General features: G+C 38.0%; 2 protein-coding genes across 8 annotated transcripts in view; one reads left to right on the forward strand and one right to left on the reverse strand.

Annotated features, from left to right (window-relative positions):
• LOC123754027 (uncharacterized) overlaps nt 1-6,221 on the forward strand; it is a 115,282-nt gene extending 109,061 nt beyond the window's left edge. For all 5 annotated transcript variants that reach the window (XM_069306975.1, XM_045736145.2, XM_045736142.2 and 2 more), the window contains exon 9: nt 1,517-6,221. In XM_069306975.1, coding sequence (XP_069163076.1) covers nt 1,517-1,770 — 254 coding nt within the window. In that variant the 3' untranslated portion in view covers nt 1,771-6,221. The remainder of the gene's footprint in view (nt 1-1,516) is intronic.
• Nucleotides 2,613-27,493, reverse strand: part of S2P (membrane-bound transcription factor site-2 protease) — a 29,613-nt gene continuing 4,732 nt past the window's right edge. Inside the window, exons 3-11 of one of the 3 annotated variants that reach the window (XM_069306989.1) lie at nt 27,167-27,284; nt 25,200-25,303; nt 22,407-22,521; nt 21,397-21,528; nt 20,158-20,341; nt 16,053-16,109; nt 12,432-12,585; nt 10,977-11,092; nt 2,613-2,694 (exon numbers count right to left, since the gene is read on the reverse strand). In XM_069306989.1, the coding sequence (XP_069163090.1) occupies nt 2,690-2,694; nt 10,977-11,092; nt 12,432-12,585; nt 16,053-16,109; nt 20,158-20,341; nt 21,397-21,528; nt 22,407-22,521; nt 25,200-25,303; nt 27,167-27,284 (985 nt within the window). In that variant the 3' untranslated portion in view covers nt 2,613-2,689. Of the gene's footprint in view, nt 2,695-10,130; nt 11,093-12,431; nt 12,586-16,052; nt 16,110-20,157; nt 20,342-21,396; nt 21,529-22,406; nt 22,522-25,199; nt 25,304-27,166; nt 27,285-27,493 lie in introns of those variants that run through there. The other 2 variants (XM_045736147.2, XM_069306980.1) reach the window with 2 other exon arrangements.

The following is a 27,493-nucleotide window of genomic DNA, read 5'->3' on the forward strand; positions in this document are numbered from 1 at the left end:
CCCTGTGTGTAGGAGATAAAAATCAGAGTACCTGGTTCAAGTGACGAGAGCTGGTCTGCAGGACATCACACAGCCAGGTGGGGAGACAGAGGGTCTCAAGCGTTGAGAGGCAAGGGTTCCATAAGGTATTGTGTTTGTTCTCTGACTCCATGCCTAAATTACGTACCATTTTGCCAGTGTAGGATAGTGACAGGAATTTGCCAGTGTGTAGGAACTTAGTCACCACAGATCCTAAGTTCCTACACACTGGCAAATTCCTGTCACTATCCTACACTGGCAAAATGGTACATAATTTAGGCATGGAATCAGAGAACAAACACAATACCTTATGGAACCCTTGCCTCTCAACGCTTGAGACCCTCTGTCTCCCACCTGGCTGTGTGATGTCCTGCAGACCAGCTCTCGTCACTTGGACCATGTACTCTGATTTTTATCTCCCACACACAGGGTATTTATACACCCCAAAAACTACCACACCTAGTATCAACTGGTTCAGATGATGGGGAGGGGGGGGGGGGTGGTTAGTTTGTTGCCAACCTACAAGTGGGAGGCTTGTAGGGGTGGTTTGTTCAACATCATCATTCCAAGAATTTTCATTAAAGCTTGTTTGACAAGGCTTATCCTGGACTGGTCTTGTAACTGACGGTGTGACATCCTACCACTCCACGTGATTATGGAAGACAGATCCATCTCTTCTTCAGATGAGGGAAGCCTCCCATGTAGGAATTTCCTGTTCTAAGTTATTTTTTGACATTAGTCTTATTAATGGCTTTAGGTCAACCTCCTGATCCCCATACCTCTCAAGAAGGGGAGATTAATTATGGAAGGGTGAGAGAGGAAGGAGTCATGAAATGTGAGGCAACCCTTTGGGTGAGAGCTTGATCCTAAGCTGACTCGGGCCTAGCCAGGAATGATATCAAAACAAACTCGTCTGCACTTCAACGACTCTACAGGAGATCAGAGGTCACCTGGGCTGACCTCTATGGGAGGCCTCCCTGGGGTGTTACAAAGAGGGCATTTCATTACATCATGGGAGGGAAGGGGCATTTCATTGGTTTTAGCATGTTAAATGTATGAAGTAATGAAATCCCCCTTCCCTAATGTAATAAAATGCTCTTCTGTGATGTAATGAAACACCCTCTTGATGTAATGAAACGCCTTCTTGATGTAATGAAATGCCTTCTTGATGTACTGAAATGGCTGGTGTTGTGACTCAAACTCATTCATATACACTGTATATGAATGCATTTGGGTTTATTTAACTACCGAGTCACAATGGCCCCTTCTTGTAGTGAAGACCTCTTTCTGATGGGTCCCACTGTATCTTCCCCAAGCTGCAAAGTGGTGGGCTTATTAAACCTTCAGTACAGCACTAGGTCTGACAATGATAGATGCAACAATAGTTTTGCTGATGGAGTTTACATTTAGTCAAATCTATATCAACAAGTGGTGCAACCTGCTGCTTACCAGATCATTTCATTTCACCGACTTATTCTGTTTATTTCTTGATTTACAGATCAACCAGCAACAGCCACTGCCTCAGCTCAAGCTCAGCAACGACCGTCATCTACACCACAAGACTTGCCTTTAAAGCCATATACAGAATTATCTAAGGAAACTATTAAACCCGGAGTTGGAATAAATCCCAGCAAACCTCGTACATCAGCAGCTATTCAGCTGAACTTGGCTTCCGATTCAGAATCATGTGGTGTTAGTGCAGGAGAGGATGGTTCTGATGAAGATGATTTTGATTTTTATGATAAACTTTAATATCTGCCAGTGATGTTATATTATTCATTTCCTATACACAGTACTATATATGGTTTAGCAGAAGTGGAAAAAGTTTATAATGAAAGCATTAGGCAAATTAAGATATGTACATTACCATAATGTAATTAAGGACTATACATTAAACCACAATCAAACCAAACACTGAATTAAAATTTAAGTCTTACATGTTTGAAAGCAATCAAATTCTACTAGTCTTTACTTATAAAAATCACTTGTGCTTAGTTACTTCTATAGGTGTGAACTAAATGCATGTAAATGAATCACTAACATTAGTTAATTTTTGTTAACTTATTGCTGCAGAAGTCTAACATCAATTGCTAAAATAAGTACCTAGAAAAGTTTCCAGATTCAAAACTGTTGCATGTACTCAGCATGTGTTGACAACTGAATGAAAAGTCATCTTAACAATACTGTACTACCAAGAATGTTTTCCTCGGAACCTGTCTACCGTAGGAGAGGGAAGGAGGCCATCCAAGTGTTCCAGACCAATCCATACCATATATAAACATCTGAGCTGGCACCAACTAGGGCTTTTGCCAGTTGACTAGGAAACCTAAATATACCAACAGAGAGAGAGTACAAGATATGTGGTTAGCAGAAGGATTGGGAGTCCAGAACCACCAGTCATCAAAGGAGGCTCCAATCTGGGCCCATGAAAACAAGGCTCCAGGAGCACCACTTGTGTCAATCCGCAAAGATCCTGGGTGTCAAATTTGAACCAAAAACTAGTCAGCCCATTTTCACAATTTAACATGCTATAAAAATGCAAATATTTTTGCCTTAGCACAAGTATTCAAACTTAAGTAACCCACTTAACTTACCAAGTTTGAGGCTCGGAAAATATCAATATCGTGGCGCTTTAATTTGTACCAAAATGCCATAATTTTGATGGACTGGTCTATTCTGTAAAAAAATGCAGTGAATTAGTCGAGAAGAGAAACTAGAGTAGTAGCTAAGGTGTCTCACTCTAAACCCACATCCAATCCCTGAACTGATGATAACTGGGAACATGTCAATAGGCATTCTACATAAATCCAGAGAAACAAACCAGGAGTGACTCGATGACACCAGGCACACTTGAGACACGGTGGTCACCTGGAACTGTTGGACAAAGAATAAGCATATTGAAAGCAGAGAGGTTGAGAATAAAGCAAGGAACTGGAGTGTCCTTGAGGATAGGGAAAACCAGGCATCGCCTGAAGGGAATGTGTCACCACAATCATGTATATGTCTAACAAGTCATGAATGACACTGCAGGGTAATAGAGTAGATAACTGAACAAGAGCCCAAAACATCTGTAGCCATATCTCGGCTAGGAGGCTAAGACAAACAAGACCAAGAATAGGTCAGAGCCCAAGCTGAAGCACCCAATAAAAGTCAACACACTTAGTGAAGTGGCTGAAATGATACTCTAGCTGCTGCCAAAACCTGGCTCACTTTCCTTTTCTAGAAAGAGAAGAGAAAAAATGGAGATACATTCTGCAAGACAATTTACCAAGAGGACTCTGGAGAAGATCAAAGGCAACATTCCTACAGGTCCGACAAACTGCATGCAAGTCTGATGCTTAAACCTGCGCAAGTAATGCCAGTAACTTAGAGAAAGAATCTGAGACAGCCGATACTGACAACAAGGCCAGAGAGGAGCCAGTGAACAAAGTACTCAATTGTGAATTCAGCCACACAAAAAACATTTTCTGAGCGGTGCAATAATGGTGAAATTCCACTAAATGAGTCCACACGCTTGTCATTTACAGAGGCCAAAGTTGCAGGCAATATGGGAATCTGGATGCTGTGACCCCATACTCACATTATTAAGGTGAAGGGCAGGCACAAAACAAATCATGATGTACAGAATAAAAAAAAAAAGGTGTGCCCCAAGAATAAAGTAAAGATGGGAGAATATCCTTCTTCTCCGAAGCCTGAGTGCAACAAGTGTTACCATGCCTCAAAGGAAAACAACAGAATATCTGTTAGTCGGGACAAAACTAACACTCATACCATAACCAGGACACAGTCTAGAAGCCAAACTCAAAAGAATTTGGATCCAATTTACAAGTGTAACCAGTCTTGAAACTTTGGAGAAGAGAATGGTGAGCACCAACCACAGAAGCCTCTGATTTTTCTAAACAATCCAAAAAGAACAAGTGAGTAACAGCCAAGGAAGAAGCATGCTCGACATCCATAGTCGACTCTACTATAAGGTCACCACCACCAGCTTAATTTTTGCTGGGACCTTTGAGGTCTTGATCCTGGGTCATTTTGGTGCTTTGACCAGCATTATAGGTTTTAAACCCATGGCATATGAAGGTGACCACTGGCTAAATCAGGAGGATCCACACTTCTCTAAAAATTAAAAATCAGATCTTTTCTTCCATTGTCAGAAACATCCAATTTTACCTCCTCTATCCTGACTATTCTCAAATGCTGAAGTATCCAAAAAAAAATTCCCAAGTGCTGAGTGGTGAACCTCACCAGTACTGAGGAAAATGCATATGGCCAGGATGCCTCTCTCTCCCGCACTTGTACTGTGTCATCCACAGAACAAAATATCAAGCAGTAAATATAATGAAATGCCTCTTTCTTTCCAGATTTTTAAGATTTTCATTATAGTGAGTTCTGGATTGTTGAGGTTACATTGTTTAACGTGCTCTGAAAATATAATTTAAGTTATAACACAAAACAATAGATAAAGGATGGGCAAGTTTAGACCTGAAAAAGACATAGGCATATGCTGGTTTAGAAACAGGTTGCAGATTTATGGAATAAAATACCAAGTAGCATAACAGAAGTAAACCCACTTGAAAGTTTCAAGTATTTGTTAGACAAATGTATGACTCAAGACTGAATGAATACAATATTATAAATAGGAGTTTCTTCACATGGGCCAATAAGCCTTCTGCAGATTTAACTCTTCTTATCTACTAAGTGAGGATTTGTACAATAACAGGACAAATTAAAATATATTACACAGACAACTCAGCTCAGCAGTGAGAAATGGTTTCATTGGCCCATGTCACCTTCCTATCTTCTTGAGGTTATCTTGAGATGATTTCGGAGCTTTAGTGTCCCCGCGGCCCGGTCCTCGACCAGGCCTTCACCCCCAGGAAGCAGCCCGTGACAGCTGACTAACACCCAGGTACCTATTTTACTGCTAGGTAACAGTAGGTAACCTTAGAAGACTCCCAGGTAATAAATATCATACAAGTAAATAAATTATCAAAAGAGAGCACCAAGCTGTAATGCCCAACCACTTGGACTGGACGGTAGAGCTTCTTGCAGGTCTGCGTTGAATCCCTGACTGTCCAAGTGGTTGGGCACCATTTCTTTCCTCTATTCATGCATCCTATATCCTTCTCCCCTTAACCCTTTCAAGTGCTATATAGTCATAATGGCTTGGTGCTTTCTCCTGACAATTATCTTACCTTACCAAACTGTAAACAACAAATAGGCTAATTTCACCAGTCCACCATGACTAAAATAAGGATACAGTACAAACAATCCAGAAAATAGTAGACAGAAAAAGCAATGCACGGGGTAAATTCTTTTGCCAAACAAATTCTGAACTGCTACATTATAAATCACATACCTGTACTAGTACATGATGCTGAAATTCCAACTGGGTCCTTAAACCATACATTTCTCTGTCACTTCATAAATTAGTTTGTGTTAATATTTACTTGGTTCCATAAACTAAGCTCATATTCAATAGTGCTACTCATAGCTATTAATTTGTTTCAACAAATGCCATTTAAATAATGTTAGTGTTGTTTTAACTGTTGCAGCCATTTTAAGGTTTGTAAAGAGAGACTGAAGAAGCAACTTCAGTAAAAGTAACCTTTACTCTGTACATATTAAATAATAAAAAAATGATGGGTTATCCATACATTCAAACTGGAATTAACACATTTGATGTGCAGACCTTAAAATGGTGCTCGTAGAAATCTAATCTACAGTACAACAATGAAAGCATAGATAGATTACTCTAACTCTTCTGCTTAAAGTATTGTGTTTATAAATAAAATGAAATACAGTATGTGCATAAATAATCACAGACAACTCTTTGCTATTCCCAATGTCACAAAGTATGTATTTTCTCTGGTTTTCTCTACATTCAAACATGCCGATGAAGTACAGTGATATAACAAGTCACATCACAATTTGCTGATAATAAAGGTCTTTACATTTGTACCGTATACTGTATGCCACAAGGTTAGCTACTATTCCACATTCGTAGATCATAAACCACCTACTTATACTGTGCTATACTTATAAGAAAGAGGACTACAGCTTTTCAGTACCTTACTTTCCATCTCATTCTCAAGACCAAGATTATATATATTTATTTATTGTATTTAGATACCCAAACTAATATATTTTCCCTCTACAAAAACACCTGAAAATCACTTTCAATAAATGTATGATGGAATGCACTACATTTGTATTTGTTTTCCATCAAATATCCTTGTAAAATAGGTGTGTGTGTTATATGCATGCAAATATGGTAATTGGAATTGTTTACTGTACATACAATGACTGTGCTACAGACTTGAAGCGTAAATCTGTAACCAACACACCTCTGCCTCTTGACACACAAGATGTTAAACTGACTACTCCAGGTGTTTACCATCATATTTTACACACAAAACATATCCAGACAGCTTTAAAACTGCCAAGAAGTGTAAGAAAGTCTGGTGCCACTGGTATAAAGAAAAGACAAGAAATGTATCAAGAAGATGAAGGCTCTAAATCATCTGCAGGCCATCTTGGCATTGCATTGTGTAGGCGGTAGACCTGATAAACCATTAATTTGGATGGATACGTAAGCACAAAGCAGCAATTCAAAACCACCAAGGTAAATAAGAAAGAGGAGTACACTCCCCACCAACAACACTAGGACTCCACCAACAACAGTGGGGCTCCTGCCAAAAACAGTAGAACCCCACCAACAGCCCTAGGGCCCCACAAACATATACTGTATGTGAAGTATATGACAAAGGCGAACTAGAGCTAGAACAGAACTAGAAAGCAAGATTGGTTCAACATAAATAGTGAGAACATAGGCCAGAGAACAAAATACACACAAAAAAAGGAACTAGTATAGGAAGAGGCCTAACCCACAAACATACCAGAAATACAAACAAGCAAAACACAGCAGTGAGAAGAGAGGCAGAAAGAAACTTTGAGAAAGGAACTGCAGTAAAGTGTGAAACAGAACCTGGATAATTCTATAAATTCTTTAAAAGCAAATTGCAGGTAAAGGATAAGATCTATAGGTTGAAAATGGGGAAAGATTCGTGGAAAATGATAAGGAAATGTGTAACACACTAAACGAACAGTTCCAAAGTGTGAGCAAAATAAAGTTTACAGAGAACTAGACACAATACAAATTTCAAGGAATTTCAAGACATGAGGGTGTCTTGAGACAGTGAAAAAATGCTCAAGGAATTAGGTAGAAACAAGGCAGTTGGCCCAGGAGTTTCAACATGTGTTCTGGAAAAATGAGCATCTAAGCTGAGCACCTCACTTCAACTGACTATTCAGTCATCTTTGCATACAGGAGGTTTGGCAGATACATGGAAAAAGGGAAACATAGTTCCAGTCCACAATAATGGTAGTAGGGAAGACCCTCTTACTTATAGACCTGTATCATTAACAAACATGGTAGTCAAAACACTAGAAAAATAATTAAAACCAAATGGGCAGAACACCTGGAGAGAAATTTTATAACAGGCAGTTAGTATGGTTTTCAAACAAAAAGATCCTGTGTAACAAATCTACTTAGTTTTTATGACAGAACCACAGTCATTTTACAAGAAAGACAAATGCTGGGTTCACCACATCTATCTGGACCTGAAAAAGCCATTTGACAAGTGTCCTACATAAGAGGTTGTTCTGGAAACTGGTACATACTGGAGGGCTAACAGGAAGAATTCTGACATAAAAACAATACTGACAAAAAACTGAGGGCAGTACATAATCAGAGGCTATGTATCAGACTGGAGAAGTGTTACAAGTGGAGTACCACAGGGTTCATTTCTAGCACCAGTAATGTTCATCCTCTATATAAACAAACTACCAGATGGAATACAAAATTAAATGAATTTTTTTTTATGATGCCAGGATAATAGGGAGGATAAAAAACACAGATGAGTGTCATGCCCTTCAAAAACACCTGGATATTATAACTGTAGAACAACACTTGGCAAATGGAGATGAATGTGAATAAATGCCACATTATGAAATGTGGAATAGGAGGAAATAGGCCACACACAACCTACAAATTTTGTGAACAAATCTTTAAGCAATTCTGATAAAGAAAGGGATCTAGGGGCGAGCCTGGATATAAAACTGTCACCTGAGGACCACATGAAGAGCTTTGTGCAAGGAGCCCGTGCCAAGCTTTCCAACTTCAGAATCGCTTCTAAATACATGGATGGCAAAACATTAAAGAAATAGTTCATGACCCTTATGAGACCAAAATTAGAATATGCAGCAGTTGTATGGTGCCCATATCTCCAGAAGTCCATTGGAAAACCTGAACAGTGGCAGAGAAATGCAACTTAATGGTTTCCGGAACTAAAAAATGAGCTACAAGTAGAGGCTAGAGGTATTAAATATACCAAAGCTAGAAGAAAGAAGAAAAATGTGACATAATTATTACATACAAAATAGTAACAGGAATGACAAAATTGACAAAGAAGAATTCTTGAAAACTGTAACTTCAAGAACAAAGAGGTCATAGATTCAAACTAGGGAAACAAAGCTACCGAAAAAACATTAGAAAGTTCGCTTTTTCAAACAGAGTGGTAGACAGTTGCAACAAGTTAAATGAAAAGGGGGTGAATGCCAAAACTGTCAATAGTTTCAACGCATCATATGACAAGGAGTACTGGGTAGATGGGACACCACAAGCACAGTTCTCATCCTGAAACTACACTTAGGTAATTACCAACAGCAGTAACACCTCCACCAGCAGCAGTAGCATCTCCACCAACAGCAGTAGCACCCCAACCAATAGCAGTAGCACCTCCACCAACAGCACTCATATGAAATGGATAACATCAGCAGCATATGGGAAGTTAGCAAACAATAAAAACATTTATGTATCTAAAAAAGGAGGCGTTCAAATTCATTATACACTGCATATGTGAGATCATTACTTGAGAATACAGCACCAGCATAGAACCCACATCGTGTGAAGCACAAAAAGAAGCTTGAGAAAGTTCTGAGGTTTGCAACTAGATTAATAGTATAGTACCAGAATTGAGTGGGCTCGGTTACTAGAACAAGTTGAAAGAACTCGCTCTCACAACCTTAGAGGAGAGAGAGAATAAACAGAGGAAATATAATCACTACATACAAGATCCTGGAGGGAATTGACAAATTGGACAAAGGAAGCCTATTTAAATTAAAAGGACATAGGCCAAGGGGATATTAATGGAAGCTGGATGTACAATGCACATTGTACAAATGTGCGTAAGTTCTTGTTTCCTGTACAAGTGGTCAAGAAGAGGAATTCATTGAAGGAGGAGGTTGTTGAATCCAATTCCATCCACAACTTTAAGAAAAAATATAATAAAAACAGTAATGTTGAGTGTTGAAAACAATAATGTGGACACCTTAACCACTCAACCATCACGACCGGATGGTTAAGGTGTCCTGTACACCAGTTGCAGAGTGCTCCTGGCAGTATGGGTTCGAGTCACTTCTGGGGTGTGAGTTTTCAGTTGCATATATGCCTGGGGACCATTAAGGCTGAAATCTTAACAAGCAACACTGAAATAATCGAGAGGTATAACGACAGCAGAAGACTGGTAATACACATCAAAAAGTCAAGACCAGCAATCGACAACCAGTTAACACAAATACATTCAACCAACTTCAAGACTCCCGAACCAACACAATATTAGCTAGAACATAGGCATTTAATAGCTTATTAATATCCATTATGCCATTCTTCCACTTGTTCATCTCAATCACGTTATGTACCACCTCATCCCAAGCCATGGCAGAGCATGGAAAATTTGTTTTTGAAAATGTAAGGAGTGCCTTGCGAAACGCATCCCTAGGCGTCAGACCATAAACTGTGAAAATGAACTTTGGAGAGTTAATTTTTCAACTTCCCTCGACAGTGAAGAAAAACGTAAGAAATATTGAGAAGACTCGTGTTAGAATTATTAATCCCTTTGACCCTTTGTTCATATTCAACAACATATACATTATATATTTTATATATATATAATATTATATATATATTATATATATATATATATATATATATATATATATATATATATATATATATATATATATATATATATATATATATATATATATATATATTTTATAGATATTTACAAATATAAGTGATCTATAAAATTTAGGCTATCTTTATACAGTTAAGATTTGTACTACCCATATCTATCTTAATTTTTGGTCATGTCTGGGTATATACTTTAAGTCCTGCCACCCGGCTTAGTTGATGAATATGAAAGAAAATTACACCTTTTAAGACAAACAACTTTTCTGCAATATATTTTCCTCTGTATTAAAGCTTGTGCTTATCAGTTGTCGTGTTGAATTTTCCCAAGGACAAAGTATCCACCACAGTGAAATAAAATGGCAGGCAGCATAAATTCATTATATAAATATTTACATATACTGAACAGTTTTATGTGCTGTCTTGAATTAAAAAAGACCTACATCAAATCTTAATACAAACATACCATATGTAAAAATACATTAAGGTTTTGTTCACACACAACTGGAAGTGGCCTATAGAAGAACATTCTATAACAATACAGTATGTACCAGAGATCACACTTTGAGCCTTTTTTTTTTTTTTCAAATGATGCTCCAAACACCAATTACGATGTTTAAAAAAAGCAAAAGTGTTCCAATCATCGTAATAATTATATGAGTAATTCTTCGTGTCACTTGATCACACCGAGAAGCCAGAAACAGATCAATAATCGCACCAAAAATCCAGTAACCATCCAGATACACGACGGGCACCATGTTAAGAACTGCTAAAGCACCCGAGAACTGGACCATGTAATCACAGTAAATTTCAACTGTGTTGGGCCAACTGAGAGAAAGGAAAGAAAATTTGGGGATATAACTAGTCAATGTCACTGTATGGTATAAGAAAGCAGGTGGCCCCAAATAGAGTACATCATCCTTACGTTCTCCATTGCTTCCTCGCCTGCTGATCTGCAGAAGCCTCGAGGCATTTTTTAAAGATGGTGCCAAGCAATGAGTGTCAGTAGGGCAGGTAAGAGAATTAATACAAGTCTTCGTGCTGAAAAAGATATATAATAAATATTAATAATACTACTTGTTGATTACATCATAAAGATTTATGGATTATATTTTGAAATAATCATAATTATTACCCCAGTTTTAATTTTCCTCGGGGTAAAGTAGGAAACAATCTGAAGATATAGAAACATAATATGAAAAGTAAGCAAAAGATATTACAAAATGGTATGCATCCATTCACTGTATATTACATACTACACAGCATCATTGAAAACTAGCACATCATGATCCAGCAACATCATCTGCAGTAGCACCCCACTACTTAATCAGACTAGGCGTAATGGCCTCCTTGTGATGTATCATTGTACTGTACGGTAAAATGTTACTTTGAATACAATACCTAGTAGCCCCCCCCCCCCTGGAGCTTTAGGCATTGACACTTCAGGGTATTCCCCAAGTATTTGGCATTGAAGACTTTTATCAACCTACGAGAACTCAGCAGACGAGTCACCCAAAGCGACCAGCCCCAAAGAGCCAAGGACTGCATGGAACCCACTTGGTTCTGGCAATGAATCACTGGGGAACAGTCCGAATGGAGCCGGATCATCGATCCACTAGTGACCTGAACCCTCTGGAGCGACATCCACACAGCCACGAATTCCCGCACCATGCTGTGAGCCTGACGGAAGGACGGACCCCACTATCCCAGGCCGGCCTGACCTGCACTGGTCACAATGCTCCAGCCCAGAGACAACACGTCTGTGAACACATCGAGCGAGAGCTCGGGTAGGCGCCAAGACACTGAACCTCGAAAAATCCGAAGAGGAAGCCGGCAACGCAGCAACTAGCGCAAAGCACCCGGAGGCCAAACCCAGTGGTCGCAAGAGGCGGAAGGGACATCCCCAAAGGAACCAGAATAGCCGACAAAGCCACGCCCGACCCAGCGGGTAGACCATCATGGCAAAGTTCAGGCTCAAGTACAAACCCTCAAGCAACTGCGGCATGACCCAAGAGCCCCTCAGGAACAGACAAAGGTAAGAATGCAGGTGAAGCGGAGCCGCCAGAGGAAGAGACAAGGAAGCAGTCCGAGCATCCCACACAAGATGGCTGAAATGTGTGAAGATTATAAAGGTGAACCTATCTCATTTCCTAAAGAAGCAATGAATCATAAAATTATCAAGATATTGTAAATATATTATAGTCTACAGTACTTCCTGAAACATCCTGTTTATTACAGCAGTTTTCCTTGTCAGTTTCTACTACACAAAAAATATCAGTATCTTTTCAATATACCTGTACAATACAGAACAAAATATGATACATCATGAGACAGCAAACATTTTAAAATCATTATATTGTACTGTATTGTGATCACTGACCTCATAGAGACAGCCATGCGTGCTGGCAAACATGAAAACGGCTGCATTGCTGCCACTCCTGTATCAAATTCTCTGTCCTCCTTCAACTCAAAGCACAAGTGGGCATCACTGTCTCCACTGCAGCACTGCACTGACCCATCAGCACCTTCAAAAGCTGGAAATTAAAAATTGTACAATATATTAATGGCTAATTGCTCAATATCAGTCTCATTACATTTTTCATTTTTATTGTAAGTAAAAAAACTATTCCATCAGCATCTTGTTTCTCCATATAACTATAGAGGGATCATAAATTTGTAAACTTCTCTTGCTTCATGTTTTATCCTTTAAATAAATGACAACAGGAGTAATAAATGACATTAACAGTATAACTTTGAATCAGATGATCAGATACAGTGACTTTAATCCAATATTGTTATTGTATTGTGAGAGGTTATACAAAAATATGATACGAGCTTGCAAGATGCTACTTTCTGAGCATTCTATTCTGTCACTTGCAGAGGTATTCTCAGTCTGCATGCCAAGAAAGTATGCAACTTCAGTCAGGATGGAGGACATATAGTAGTGATGCCACAGGGTAAATAAACAGCATTACTTCAGGGTTTAATAAGATACTTAGGAGTCTTTGGAGACAGAGTTCATCCAGCACTGGAATAAATCAAGGCCCAACAATCTGTTCACAAACTCGGTGAATACAAATTTCCGGTGATGTCACTCAAAGATGCCAATGAAAATTCTAGAGAATCCTCATCCAGTCGAAACTTGACCTACTATCACTTTCAACGATAGTAATGAGTTGCAGAACAATAGAATAACACTCAAAGGCAATTTTTAAAAGCTCAAACAATATTTCTGAGCTAGTCATTGCATCACTCCCACAGGTATAACAAGCATATAGGAAAAATAAAAAAGGAGTGATACTTGTCTACACTGCAAGCATCTGGTCAGCAAGCCAAATGTCCAGGAGAAACATGACTGGGTTGCAGAATAAACTCACATAGACAGCTTCGTACACTTAGGATTGCAATTACGAGATATTGACTGAAGGTATTTAGCAACAGTGTAAATGTGGCAGCTTAGAGAAATATGTACTGGGCATAAAGCATGTGTTCCAATTTCCTTAATCCTCTGGACTGAATCTTATAAATCAAAATATAAACAAACACTTGGGATGCCGAGACATTTTGCAGGTCAAAAGCTCAAAGATAAGCACATAAATGCTTAATTTTATTGGGAATCAAAGCAGCTGGGATAACTGAACCATGAAGCAGGAGCTGAGACGTTTCTTAGTTGTGGAATGCTTGGAAGTATTTAAATAACACTGATATGTGTCAAAAGATAAGATCCAGGCTTTAATATGAATAGTGAAAAAGAACTTCTTAGTCTCATTTTTGGAAAGAAACTGAGAATTCAGGTGAATCCTAAAAACACTATCACCCAAACCATAAAAGAAGAACCTCCTTTAATCCAAACAAAATAGAATGGAGCTCATTAACTCTATTACTCTCACCAAAGCCAGAAGCAATATAGCTAACACGGTTTACATAACTTTCATTTTGTATCACCGTGCTTATAAAAACTTAATAGTTTAACATCACATACCGACGAATGAACTGAAACCACACCTGTATGCAGTGACTTCTAGTACCTTAACTTACTTCTATTTCCCAGGTAACATAAGAATATAAAACTTTAGAATTAGGCAGTACCGCTGCTGGCCCGCTTGCCTACATCAGGTGGGTTCCACTTAAATATACCCCCCCCCTCTAATGTATATACCTGTCTTATCAATTCTTAAAATTTGTTCAGTTGTTTATCTCAATAATGCTAGCTGGCAGTGCATTCCACTCACCTAAACCCTATTTCTAAACTAGTACATCCATATATACCCCTTGGTAGTACTTCCCTATAATCCCCCCTTCTGGTAGTACTTCCCTATAATCCCCCCTTCTGGTAGTATTTCCCTATATACCCTCTGGTAGTAAGGTACATCCCTATATATCCCCCTAGTAGTACTTCCTTATATATCCCCCCCCTGGTAGTACTGTACTTCCCTATACATCCTCTGATAGTAAGTTGGCTTTGTTCTCAACTCACAATTGGGAATCCTGAATTCAATTCCTGGGCGGGACAGAAATGGTTGAGCACATTTCCTTGCATTTAATGTCTATGTTCACCAAGCAGTAAATAGGTACCCAGGAATCAGGCAATTGTTGTCAGTGGATGCATACTGGAAAGGGTCATCAGTTCAACCTTTTGGGAACCTCAGTGCAAGCTTCCTGTCCCCCCAATAAAATCAATTAAAGCAAAAATTTATCCATTTTGTCACTTTTATTGTGAGTTCTGACCTGTCCTGAGACTTTCAGGACCATATTTTGTATCCTCTTGTTTATGCAGCTAACCCTCCAGAAGCTTTCAATTATGTCCCCACAACCCTTGACCTGCATCTATCTAGCAATTGCAGAAATGTCAAACTGTCTGCAGAGAAAAGGTCCCCAATAACAGGAATCAGCTTGTCATCCATCTCAGTATTTTATCTAGGAAACCTAAAGAACTATATCATTCTGCATGTACATTCTGTAGTACAGTAACCAACATGGCATAACAATGTTTAAGTGTGGTTTTACCATTGCCAGATATGCTCCTTATTATAAACCCCTGCAATTTGTTTACTTTATTTTGTGCTTTGATGCAAAATGTCTCTAAAAGTCTCTTTCACAAAATGACCAATCCATGATCGTGTTATTGATGTGGTATATAACCATCACTGTCTTTTTTCCAAGTTAAGGAATGTTCATTAATCCCCATTAAGCTGGATTTGCCATTTTTATGCCCAACACTGGAGTCTGTATAAGTCTCGTCACAATTCATCAGTCTTTCTTTGTATTCATCATACGCCCAAGTTTTGTGGCATCTCCAAACTTGATGATACTAATCGTGACTTCAATATTAGGTCACTTGCTTTCCAATCCTTTTATTTTCCATTCCCACCTTGTTAAAAATAGACTATTGCTTGTATTTTAATTTATTTATCTACCACTTTCAGCTCATCCATGTTACCAAATTTCCAATGTGCATATCTCATCAAAGTAATTTTGTTTTGCAAACAGACATCACAATAATGTGATGTATTAATGAGAAAATTTTGCAGCAACACAGTATGGCTGAACTCACATGCACTATCGGGTGAGTCGGTAGTGAGCATGTCTAAAGAGGCCAGATATGTTAGTTCGGTCCTACTGCACTGCTCAAAAATATTCTCATTAATTCTGTTGATTGACTCAATGCTAATTCATGCAAAGCATCTTGGTATGGTAACTACAGCTTTCATTATCATCATTCTAAATGGTGGCAAAATACCCAGAATAATAGTACTGAACAGTGGTTGAGCTCCTCATTCCCTCAGTTTACTATAAACAAAAGCTGCTTCTCAAACACATTTCACTAACAACCAAAATAATAAAACAAGTAGCGGGATGATACTGCATTCAATACTACAGAGGATATCTAACAATATATAACATTGATCCTTTATCAAATGGCATTATCAAATTCCAAATGTTACTTTTACCATTTTCTAAATCATGACACTATCCTAGGATTTTCCACCTTAAATCTTACCTTTATTTCTAGAATATAACCTGGGTAAGTGACCAAAGAAGGAATCGGAAGCTGCCTCTGCAACAACAGACGTGTTTTAATGGAAACAAAATTGTATAGCTTTAACAAATAAATCAAAAGTGCCTCGATGGTAATTAAAAACCAGACTAATAAAAATATTCACCATAATATTTCAACATGACACATGAGCATTTCAATTGTGATTTAATCGATGCAAGTTATGTCATTTAATGTGTCAGAAAACAAAGCATTTCCTTCAAATACCTTTCTGAAAGAAGGGTAAGTGGAAAGTTTGCATTGTGCATGCAAAGCCAAAAACCCAAACATCTTCAATTAAGGTTTAATTACTAGATAACACTGATACATGCTAATATGACTCAACCAATTAAGAAAGGAGACAACATCCTCGAAGACTAGAAAATGTACCATCAATACTCATCATGAATATTCTTTCAGTGCTGGCTCTCTGTGAGCACACAAGTAACAAAATCTTTATCGACTATTGAAGAAAATCATAAAGATTTTAGGTTTGTCTAACATGCTGGAATAGCAATAAATGGATAATTTAAAAGTGTGATGACAGCTCTTCGTAAATTAAGACAAAATAAATGCTTTTTATATAATATAGATTTTGCCTTAACCACTAAACTGCACAACGCGCCTCCAGGGTTTTATATTTTTAGCGTTCCATTCAAAACTGGCGCGCGGTGACGCGGGTACAAAATGTATGCCTGGGGGGCCCCAGTGATCATCCGCCATCTTGAAAAAAGATGACACTAGAGATTTTTCAATTCAGCCCAGAATGACCTCCAGTTGGCCCATTCATCTACACTAAAAAATTTCCTCGAAGTTCTACTCAGCCTCAGAAACCATTAAGTACTATTCTGCTAATTATAGCTGACTGCCAAGCCCCTGCCTCAGACTAATACCAAGTGTTAGCACCTACAATGTCAACAAAGTAACAAGTAACATCCCACCTCACATTTAACCTGACTCTAGCACAATGTCAGTCATTGTCACAATAATCAGGCACAATGACATAACAGTACTGGTATCTCAGCGACTTTTTTTATGTCTTCTATTTAGGGTCAGAACAGGTGCCAGGTATGCACTGGAGAATAAATTTATTCAGCTCAGACTGACAGAGGTCAATACATATAAGTTCTCAATCCTTCTGAACCTTCCCTTGGCAACATTGCATTAATGCTTGGCAAAAGAAGATTCCTAACTACTGTTGACCACTAGGAGGTAATACTATGTGAACCTCTCGGTGCTACATAGTCTGTTTCTGGCTTGATGCCTTGTTTTGATAATTAATTCACAAACTTTTGGGTTCCCTGACTCTGAACCTCCCAACATACTAATATACCCAAAAAGTATCATCAATACAAGCTACACACAGAAAAAATTGGGCAGGAAAGGAGAAACTAGGATTTACCAAATGATGTGCTCAGAAAAGTGACTCTCAAAGCCTTATTTATGAGATATCTCATTTGGCTGACCCCTAGAATAAGAATACTGAATGGAAGAATAAATTAAAAACATGGGAAAACTCACCTGTGACACAGAAGACAGTGACACATGCTATAGGACACATACTATAGCATGTGACACATGCTATAGGACACATGCTATAAGATGAAGAACACACCACTCAGCGCAGTGGAACCAAGTGATAGGGGCACCAGCATATCCCCCATCAAGGAAGGCTCAGAATGACTCAGAGCACCAAGTTAGCCTATAGCAACACACTGCCAACTTCGGCTAAGAATCTTGATGGGTAGTGGCTTCACAAACATGTGCTTATTCCTTCAGAAATGAAATACTCTGATCCCTAAGCAGGGCATGAGAGAAAATGAGAAATATTGAGGTTGTAAACTTCCTCAAATCAAGTGCAAAAAAGGTAAGGCTCTGAAGGCCCCTTCTCTTCACTACTTTCAGAATAAGCAAAGGAACCACTTAACTGCAGGAGGTAGGAGCCAAGAAACCTGGCAGAAGTCAGAAAAAATGCAAAACTGTTTGAAGATAAATGAAGCACCCACAGGCTCCATCCCAACACTTGCCAGCATCTGGGCATGGGAGGACTCACAGCCATTGGAAAGAACGGGTTTCCAAGCACTTGGTAGGCAACACTGGAGTCAAAGCTCAGTCCACCAAAATGCTAAGGATAGAACTGTGAACAATACCTTTCATGCCCTCAAGTGTAAACACAGATGTTGAGTCAACAACATGAGCCAGATCTTCGTTTAAGAGGAATATGAAGCCACTCACCTCGATGCCAGGTTTAACAGGGTGGACCTTCAATTTTGACTTAAGTAACAAAATCAAAATTGAAACCAATTCTGAGCTTATAAGGAGAATGTAGAAGACAAAATTGGTAAGTGATAGGGCTGATATGAAGTGATAATTTTCCCTGACTGGAAACCTGACAAGCCTCTGGTGCAGCATGTAAGTCATTTGGGTGCTCTGACAAACTACCATGCACAAGGAGGCCTTTTTATAATACACATAATTTATACAATTATATTTAGTATTTGACAAAGAAGGTCCATATAACAAGACAAATGTCTAAACTGCATTTGTACATGTCATAAAGTTGCTTTCCCTGACTTCCAAATACTTAAATTCACAACAGGTCTAATAGGACCTACATCAGGTTCCAAGATACTCCGTCCCTGACAAAAGTTTGAGGAAAACGCCTAGGTGCTAAGGTGCCTAGATTGCTCTGCAATACAGATTACCTTCTGCAATACAGTTTACTCTGCAAACATTTACCTAACTCTGTCAAAGCACAAGACAAAGAAAGGTGAGTGAGTGGCTACTAAACATGAACTTAAAAACTCATGGCCACAACCACTTTGCCTATGCATGACCTGGTAGATCTACTGAATGGTCCACACACACACACACACACAGGTGAGGTAATAGTGGAATGGACCCAGAGCACAGCAATAACCACTTGCATTCGTGGGGCTAAGTTTCAAAGGATCATGAATGAAATGGTACAGGTTCACAGTGCTAAGCAACAGCTGTATACACAAGCACTGAAATGAAAACAGAGACCTGAAAGAAGTACAAGTATTTAAGTACTTGTAAACACACAAGAAGTGTTTCAATATGTAATGTATTCTAGTATGAAGATTGAATGATGAATCTATGAAAATGGCCTAAGGCATATCAGAAACTATGATTAATGAATGAAAGCAAGTCAAACCTAAGTTAATATCTAGTCCTGTCCTTCCAACTGAAATTTTAACAACAGCCAGAAAGTTCACAAGGTGGCTCACATAAAGAAAAAACACCACAGTGCTAAATTCTGGGGGCGACTGGCATGGATTAACCAGCAAGGCCAACTGTCAGGGAGCACACAAGGTGGCTCATATAAAGGAACTCACAGTACTGAATTCTGGAGGCAACTGGCATGGTTTAACCAATCAGGTCAACCGGTAGTTAGCAAGAATCCTCATTTGGAAACCATTAATCCACTGTTGCCAAGAGAGAGCTCAGAAGGGCTCTGAGCTTACAAGAAAAGATTTCTGTCAGTCATTCTCAGCTAAATCGATTAGTTCAACAATGTCTTCCTAGCACATGTTATAACCATATTGTGGAGATTTAAATTGTTTCTTTCACAATGACAGCATAACGTTCCACATGACTGGAAAATAACCATGTCGAATTTCACAGTGGAAGCTTGCTTTTAGAGAGTAGCCAAATGGTAGCTTACATTTACAGATTTCCATTTCTACTGGAAAAGTAGACATTCCCTCTCCCCCCCTCCATGCAATCATATGATTAGTTTGTTATTAGCAGCCCAGTGAAATTATTGCATCTCAACCAGCCATCAAGTTATGCCGAACTGTCACTAACTGTTATTGCTTTCAGTGATTTATAATGTCCTAAATTCAAAAACCAAGCTTTTGGGTTAGAAATAATTGTTATTTCTAATGTAAATTGCATGTCATCCTAACATTCTCAGTTTATTCTTCCAATCCTTCTTGCTCCATCCTCTGATTAGTGTTAAATCACCATGAGAATAAATTACTTTTTACTGAACCCAACTCAAGACATGATGCAGTACACCTATTAGCCAGTAAATCCAACTTACCATGATGAATTGTTTCGTCATACGTATGAACGACAGATTCTGGGACACAGAAGCCCATCTGATCAGAGTTGATGGTTGTCACAAGATACTGCTGAAAGTCACCAACACTTGCAACTGTCCACCTGTTGATTGTTGTGATCACATCCCCAACTTCCAGACCTGTGGGTCCTCGAGCAGGAGAGTCCTGTAAACAAAAGATGGTGTCAATAATTATTGAAGTAAAAGATGCATTGGCTTCAGGAGTTCATAAAAGCAACATTCTGGAAAGAGTTGATGGATTTCCCATTTTTTTTTTTTATTGATTTTACATTTTTGGTCAACTTTTCCTTACCAAATTTAATGCCAAGATTCCACAATGCACTTTCAGTGACTAATTTTTCATTTTCAGTGACTGTCGTTGTGCCAAGTAAATTTTCTTACCTGGTACAATAGATCTATTGTATTCCAACAGCTATCTTTAAAACCTTCCCCTATTAATTCCTTCAAATATTACATAGAGTAGATGAATAAAATCATTAGTAACATCAATAAAATAATTGCAAATAATAAATGCAAACTACATCTTTAAAAAATAAAATTATCTAGATAATTTATTAGATCATTTCAAATTGAATACAGTAATGTAGTCTAGAACATAAAAACAGTGGAGGTGGTCCACTGGCCTATTTGAAGCAAGTCTAATTTACACCTAACTACTCTCACCCTCATATCTGCCCAATCTATTAAAAAAACTTTACAATGTGGTACTCATGTTAACAAAGTTATAAGCATGCACTTGACCGACTGGTTCACCCATCTACAAGTCAACAAACTAATGTTTACCTAAATCATTTTTAAATAAATATTTATCTAAATATAATCTACTTTCAAAAGCTTTCACAATTTTTTATTGTTAACCACCTATTTATACTCAATCTATTCATGTTTTAATTGCATGAAATTTATCGGTTTTGCAGTCCATCAGTCTATGTTCTTGACTCACAATCGACGATCCCAATTTCAATTCCCGTGTGGAACAGAAATGATCCTTTTCACTTGATGTTTGCTCACCAAGCAGTAAACAGGCACCCAAGAGTTAAGCAACTGTTGTGGGAAGGGGGGGGGGGGGGAATCTTAAAGATCAGTATCTGACCTAGGGTGACCTTAATAAACCTGTCCCCGACAACAGGAATTATAATACCTGTACGGTGACTGACTAAAATAACAAATAACAATATACAGCATAAAAACTTGTTTAACCTGTGATAACTGCATGACGGTCAAACCATGACCATGGATGTACAAAGGCTGAAGTATAAATGGTGTTGACAGACCAATGCCGAAGGCCAGCACCACAAGAACAATATTGTGCCAAACGCCTGCACACAATATCTGAAATTATTGAAAGAAGGAAATGATCATTATTCAACCATATAAAGGTAACATTTAACAATAAAGTATTTTATTTTATTTTATTTCATTCTTTTATCATTTATATGTACAGTATAATCAATATACAGTACTGTACTTAATAAGCATTTTGTATGTGCATAAGGAAATAAAAAACTTAGAGCAGTAAGTACAATGGAAATGCTCCTTTCAGGACAGTACCTCTATAGCTCCCCTACCTAGTGGCACTGAACATCTCCAGGACACTGATCACGTAATGCACTAGATGACTTACTTACCCACTGGATGTGTGATTTATCAGAGATCAGTAACACAACCTAGACAAGTTTCATGATATAACACAAACAAATATTACAAAACACTCAAGCTTCTTTACAATGACTTTTTGGCAACACTCAGCTGGCAAACAATCTTCCGACTCTAGCAAAGCATTGCTATCTGACTAACCCAGCTGCCACAAGCTGGCAACCCTACCAACTAGAAGGCTAGGTAGGACACCTCAGTTTTAGTCTAGCCAAACACCCCCCCCTCCCCTCCAACTAAATGACTTCTAACTCCTGTTAGCAGGCTCAAAACTATAAGCCTTACCCTACTGGCATTTCTCTGGAGCACGTCCCGCCAACGTGCTCACATCACATTCCAACGTCCCGCCACACTTAGGTGTGTAACCACACCTAAGTGTGGTTACAGGAAGAGAGCTAAGTTCGCCGTGTTCGTGTCTATCGTATCAAGAGTGGCCCTAGAGTGCCAGTGCAATAAGCTGAGGGAAGCTACTGAAAGGACCAGCCCAGAAAGAGGTCCCGGTTTAAGCATCAACGTAGAATGACTTCACTGGTAAATAGGCATCAAGAGGTCCTTACCTTTAGCTGTCTAAATGGAGTGAGGGTTCGAATCTCTTCTGTTGGAACATCCACGTAGGCTCCAGGCAGAATAAACATTAAAAGAAATCCAAGACCATTCACATGAACGTCCTCTCTGAAAATAAATACCTATTTACAAAATTATATTTTGAGCTTGTGAAAAGTCATTTTCTGAGAAAATTTAAGCTGCAACTCCCAAACATATAATGACCCTCTGTGACTCATTTGGGTCACAATTCAGGTAGACAGGAACACAAACACACACACAGTAGAGTACTGATGCCATACTGGCATATGTACACTAGATCGTACAGCATCCACAGACAGTGGATATGCGGTTATTGTCATATGACGATTTAAGTCATATTTATTGTCTGGGTTTTATATGTATGATGCAAATAAGTATATAACAGCTCTCTGTAGGTGTAATGGAGTTTTAACTTGACCCATGAAAAAATCTTGCTATAATTTTGTGGTAACATTATAGGTGAATGCGGTTATCATAAATGCTACTTTGGGAATGCGGTCCTCATCACTGTATAAAATTCCATCATAATTACATATGTATACCAATGATTTTCATATGGTTTCCACAACTCTATAAGGTTGTAATGAGGTATACCAGGTAAACCAATCACAGCCTATTCTTCTGCTTTGGTAGTACAGTGAAATCATGGTTACCAAAAGTCCCCCTCTTTACAAATTTTTTGGGTTACGAGCTCAATATCTTTGTAAAATTCAAATCGGTTTACGAACTTTGACTCACTTTGCGAGTTTGTTGATATATGTATGGGTTGACCAAGCACGTGGTTCCTAGTGGCACGGGCAACTGCGCTTCAGTTTACCAGTGCCTCCTGCCTAGTGACAATTATGCTTGAATTCTTTGTAAAGAACTTCATTTTTTCAGCTTTTTTTGGTTTCTAAACATTAAAGTAATTATTATATACCATGCCATGGGTCCCAAGAAAGTCATTGGTAAGGTTCAACCTAAGTTGAGTAGAGGCAGTAGAGGATGTCCCTTCCTCATTAAGAAAATGTGTGAAGTATGGGAAGAACTGCAAAGTTTTGATGAAAAAACTCATCCCAGATAAAGCTGTAGCAGGCCGTTGCATTGATCTTTTTAATAACAATGTGGTGTCTTACTACAGACAAGTGTTGAAATGTAGGGGAAAACAATTGTCATTGGACAGATTCTTAGTAAGACAAGCAAGCAGTGAGCCACAACCAGGTCTTAGTGGTATGCCTGCAAAATGTAGGAGAGAGTATACCCCAGAAAGTCATCAGTGCCTGATGTTATAATGGAAGGGGACTCCCTTCCAAACACTAACACCTCTCCTTCTCCCCCCTCCTCACCGGCTTCCACAGGCCAAAAAGAGTCATCAATAAAGGTAAGCTATAACTTGTACATACTACTGTACAAAATATTTGTGTGTACTGTATTATGTATGAAATGTATTTTGAAGTTAATATTTTTGGGAGTTTGAAAAGGATTAATTCAATTTACATTATTTCTTATGAGAAAATTCATTTTGGTTTGCGAGTTTTCAGAAGTCCCCGGTTGTTCCTCAGAAGGTTACCAGAAGTCTCTAGGAATAAATTAAATTCGAAAACCAAGGTACCACTGTACTTATAATAATGATGAGGACCATAGTAAATATACCGACGTACAACAAAATTATAAAGTAGAAATCTGAACTATTGATTTGGATAAACCGGAAAACTATTTTTTACTTGTTTTCCTTTGACAAACCAAACTAACCTAACCAGAGAATGTAACCCAAGTAACCCTAACCAAACCTAACCCAAGATGTAAGCATGTACTTACAATTGGTGCAAAATATGCGAGATTAGGCTGACCTTGGATCACTGGTTACAAGATTGTTACACCCACTAGAACTGCATAGTGGTTTATAACAGTACTTAAACATGTACAGTAGTTATACAGTATATAAAATGTGTATAGTGTGTGATAACAAAATCTGTATGTTTTAATGCCCAAAGAATATAATATTGTGTGCATATCAGTGACACAAATGTATTTGTGTGCCTTGATGTTCGGCATTTTTTAATCAGCAATGATTAGCTAATTTGTTATTTAGCAAATCAACATCCTGACTCCAAGCATGGTTTTCTACTTCTAGAGCTCTTTCCTTTCTACTCAAGTAAGAGTAGAAAGTAGTAAGTCTACTACTCAAAGTAGTAAGTCTACTAGTAGTAAAGTCTACTCGTACTCAAAGTAAGAGTAGACTACTTTCTACTCATCCTAACATTTTCCTTGTTAAAACCAGCAAAATCAATCTCTTTTGTGTTGTCTTAACAGTGGCTACCTTTATTGTAATCACTGCTATAGTCTTGAATATCGGTACAATATTAATTTACGTGTCCAAATTATTTACTTGCGTTCAAATATTTATATCTTTTTTTTTTTTAATTCTCTATATCTTCATATTTCCTGGGCTGCCACTCATGGTCATCAGCATGAAATATTAACTTTGCTGCAACTACATATTAAAATTTCAAGGTAGGCCTCACTGATATCTCTCCTTCACACCCGAGTATTAAAAAGTCTTAAAAATTTTAAGATGATATGCATCAGCATTCTTGACATGTCATGGAAATAGATTTTTATAGAATAAAACTAATTAAGTAAAAGCCATAGGATATTGCTAGTGGAGATACCTAATTAAAATCAGTTTCATGAAGGTACAGTATTCACAAGTTGCCTAATAATACAAAAATTATTGAATACAGAATATGGTGCAGAGCTTATCTGAAACTACTGTATGGACTTACTTGACTGCAGCGATAGCATGTCCAGCTTCATGGATGACTGATGCAATTAACAAAGTCAGAAAGTAGTATGGTAACTCCTTCATAGGTAAGTTAATACCTGGTACCTGAGGAAGAAAATTGGTTGAGAAACATCCCAGTTTAAAAAGAAAAAAAAAGAAAAAAAGGAAATTCAAGTGTTGAATATAATTAAACATTCTATTCTGGTGGGCCTTCAGGAACTCCCTGGAGCTTAAGTTTAAGTGTCGGTATAGCCAAGCCTTCAGAAGCTACTGAAGGGGGCCCTCCCAGAAAAGCAACTTAAGTTGTGTGAGAGCAAAATAATAACAAACTTTTAATATAATAAAGTTAAAATAATAGTTTTCTTTAGAATACAAGAAGGATGTAAATTGCAATTAAATGTCACTTTCTGAGTGTTGCCATGGTAAACTTCCCATGCATGTGGCATTCACCACCCTCAGGGCACTGGTCTGTCTTTCGGCCCATGGAGACAAGTGCCTGGAGAAATTTTACTAGTAGTATACCACAGGGTTCAGTTCAAGCCCCAGTCATGTTCATTTTCTATATGAACAAGCAACTAGATGTAATTCAAAATTATATGAACATGTTTGTTGAAAATAAGAAAAAGACAATTATCAGGACCTTCAAGATGACCTTGACAAAATAAAACGTATGGAGCAACATTTGGCTTATGGATTTTAATATGATTAACTGACAGGTTATGATATGTGTTATAGGAGAAAATAAGCCAAACACAATATACAAATTATGTGAAAATGCCTTAAAGAACTTTGATAAAGAAAAAGATCTAGGGGTGGTTCTAGATAGAAAGCTTATGCTATACTTTCCAACTTCAGAATCACTTTTAAATATTGTACATGGATGGCAAAATATTAAAGAAATTGTTTGTGCCCTATGGTGCCCAGATCACAAGCAGCAAATCAATAAACTCGTAAAGGAACAAAGACATGTAACTAAATGGTTTCCAGAACTGAAAAACAGGTGCTATAAGGAAAGGCTAAAAGTGTTAAATATACTAAAGCTAGAAGATACAAGAAAAATAAATGATTTGATCATTACATGCAAAATAGTAACAGGAATTGGAAAAGAATTCCTAAAACCTGCATCTTCAAGAACAAGAGGTCAAAAACTCAAGTTAAAGAAACAAATCTACTGAAAAAACTTGGAAAGTTCTTTTTTGTAAACACAGTGGTAGATGGTTGGAACACGTTAAGAGGATGCCACAAACCATCAACGCATCATATGACAAAACATACTAGGAAAATGGGACATCTCAACCATAGCTCTCATCCTGTAACTACACTTAGACAATTACACAGGCCTGGGGAACACACACATATATGGACAAAAAGGCTATTCCCCTCCCACCACTGTCCAGCTAAGCATGGCAAAAAACCATTCCAGCTAGAGCATTTGAGCCTGACTACCAGAACATGTAAGCCAAGTGCCCAGAGCACACACCTAAAAAGAACAAGGCACCCAGCCATATGATATACATATAGGCCAGGAACTGGCAACAACTAAACCAGGCAAACACAATACTTGGCAACTCAGTGTTGACAAACATTAATTAGAGGGAGTTTCAGTCATTTGTAGCACTTCTGAATGTCACAGCATGCGGTTTTTCTCAGTTGTGGACTGATCTTTCGTTTTTACAAGCTCCCAACTATGGAAGAAAACATGTTTTGAAGTGGTACTTGTCAATGTGAGCAGAAATGTCATCCAATCCTAACTGACAGTGGGATTGCCCATTGAACAGAGGATCCGTTAATTATGCCCGTTGAACAGAGGATCTTACCTTGTGGAAAAGTCCAATGAGATTTAGTCTCAGAGAAGTTTAATTAGACCAATGAGTTAAGATAATTAATCTTGCAAAATCATATCTACCAATTGTATAATCAGGTATGTTCAAGTGATTATCTGAATTATCATTATACTAATAATCTTACCATGGGTTGTAATGCCTGTATTCTCTGTTCTTGTACAGGTCGAAAATGATTTACTAATGCACTTATCAAAAGGCATATTGCAGGAAGCAACAAAAGCCCTACTACTATCACACCGACTCTGTAAAGAAAGGTTTTTTCAACAATTTAGTCAATGCTTTGTAATTTAAAGCTAAATTTTGTTTAAATATAATACAAAGTCAATCATATATGACAAAATTGCTGTCTTCAAATGTGGTAGATTTTAAGCTAATGTACATAAAGTGATTACAAAAATTTATATGGAGATAGACTTTATATGGAAAACAAAAGCCAAAACTCATTTTGTCT

The sequence above is a fragment of the Procambarus clarkii genome, chromosome 6 (genome assembly GCF_040958095.1).
Source record: "Procambarus clarkii isolate CNS0578487 chromosome 6, FALCON_Pclarkii_2.0, whole genome shotgun sequence".
Lineage (NCBI taxonomy): Eukaryota > Metazoa > Arthropoda > Malacostraca > Decapoda > Cambaridae > Procambarus > Procambarus clarkii.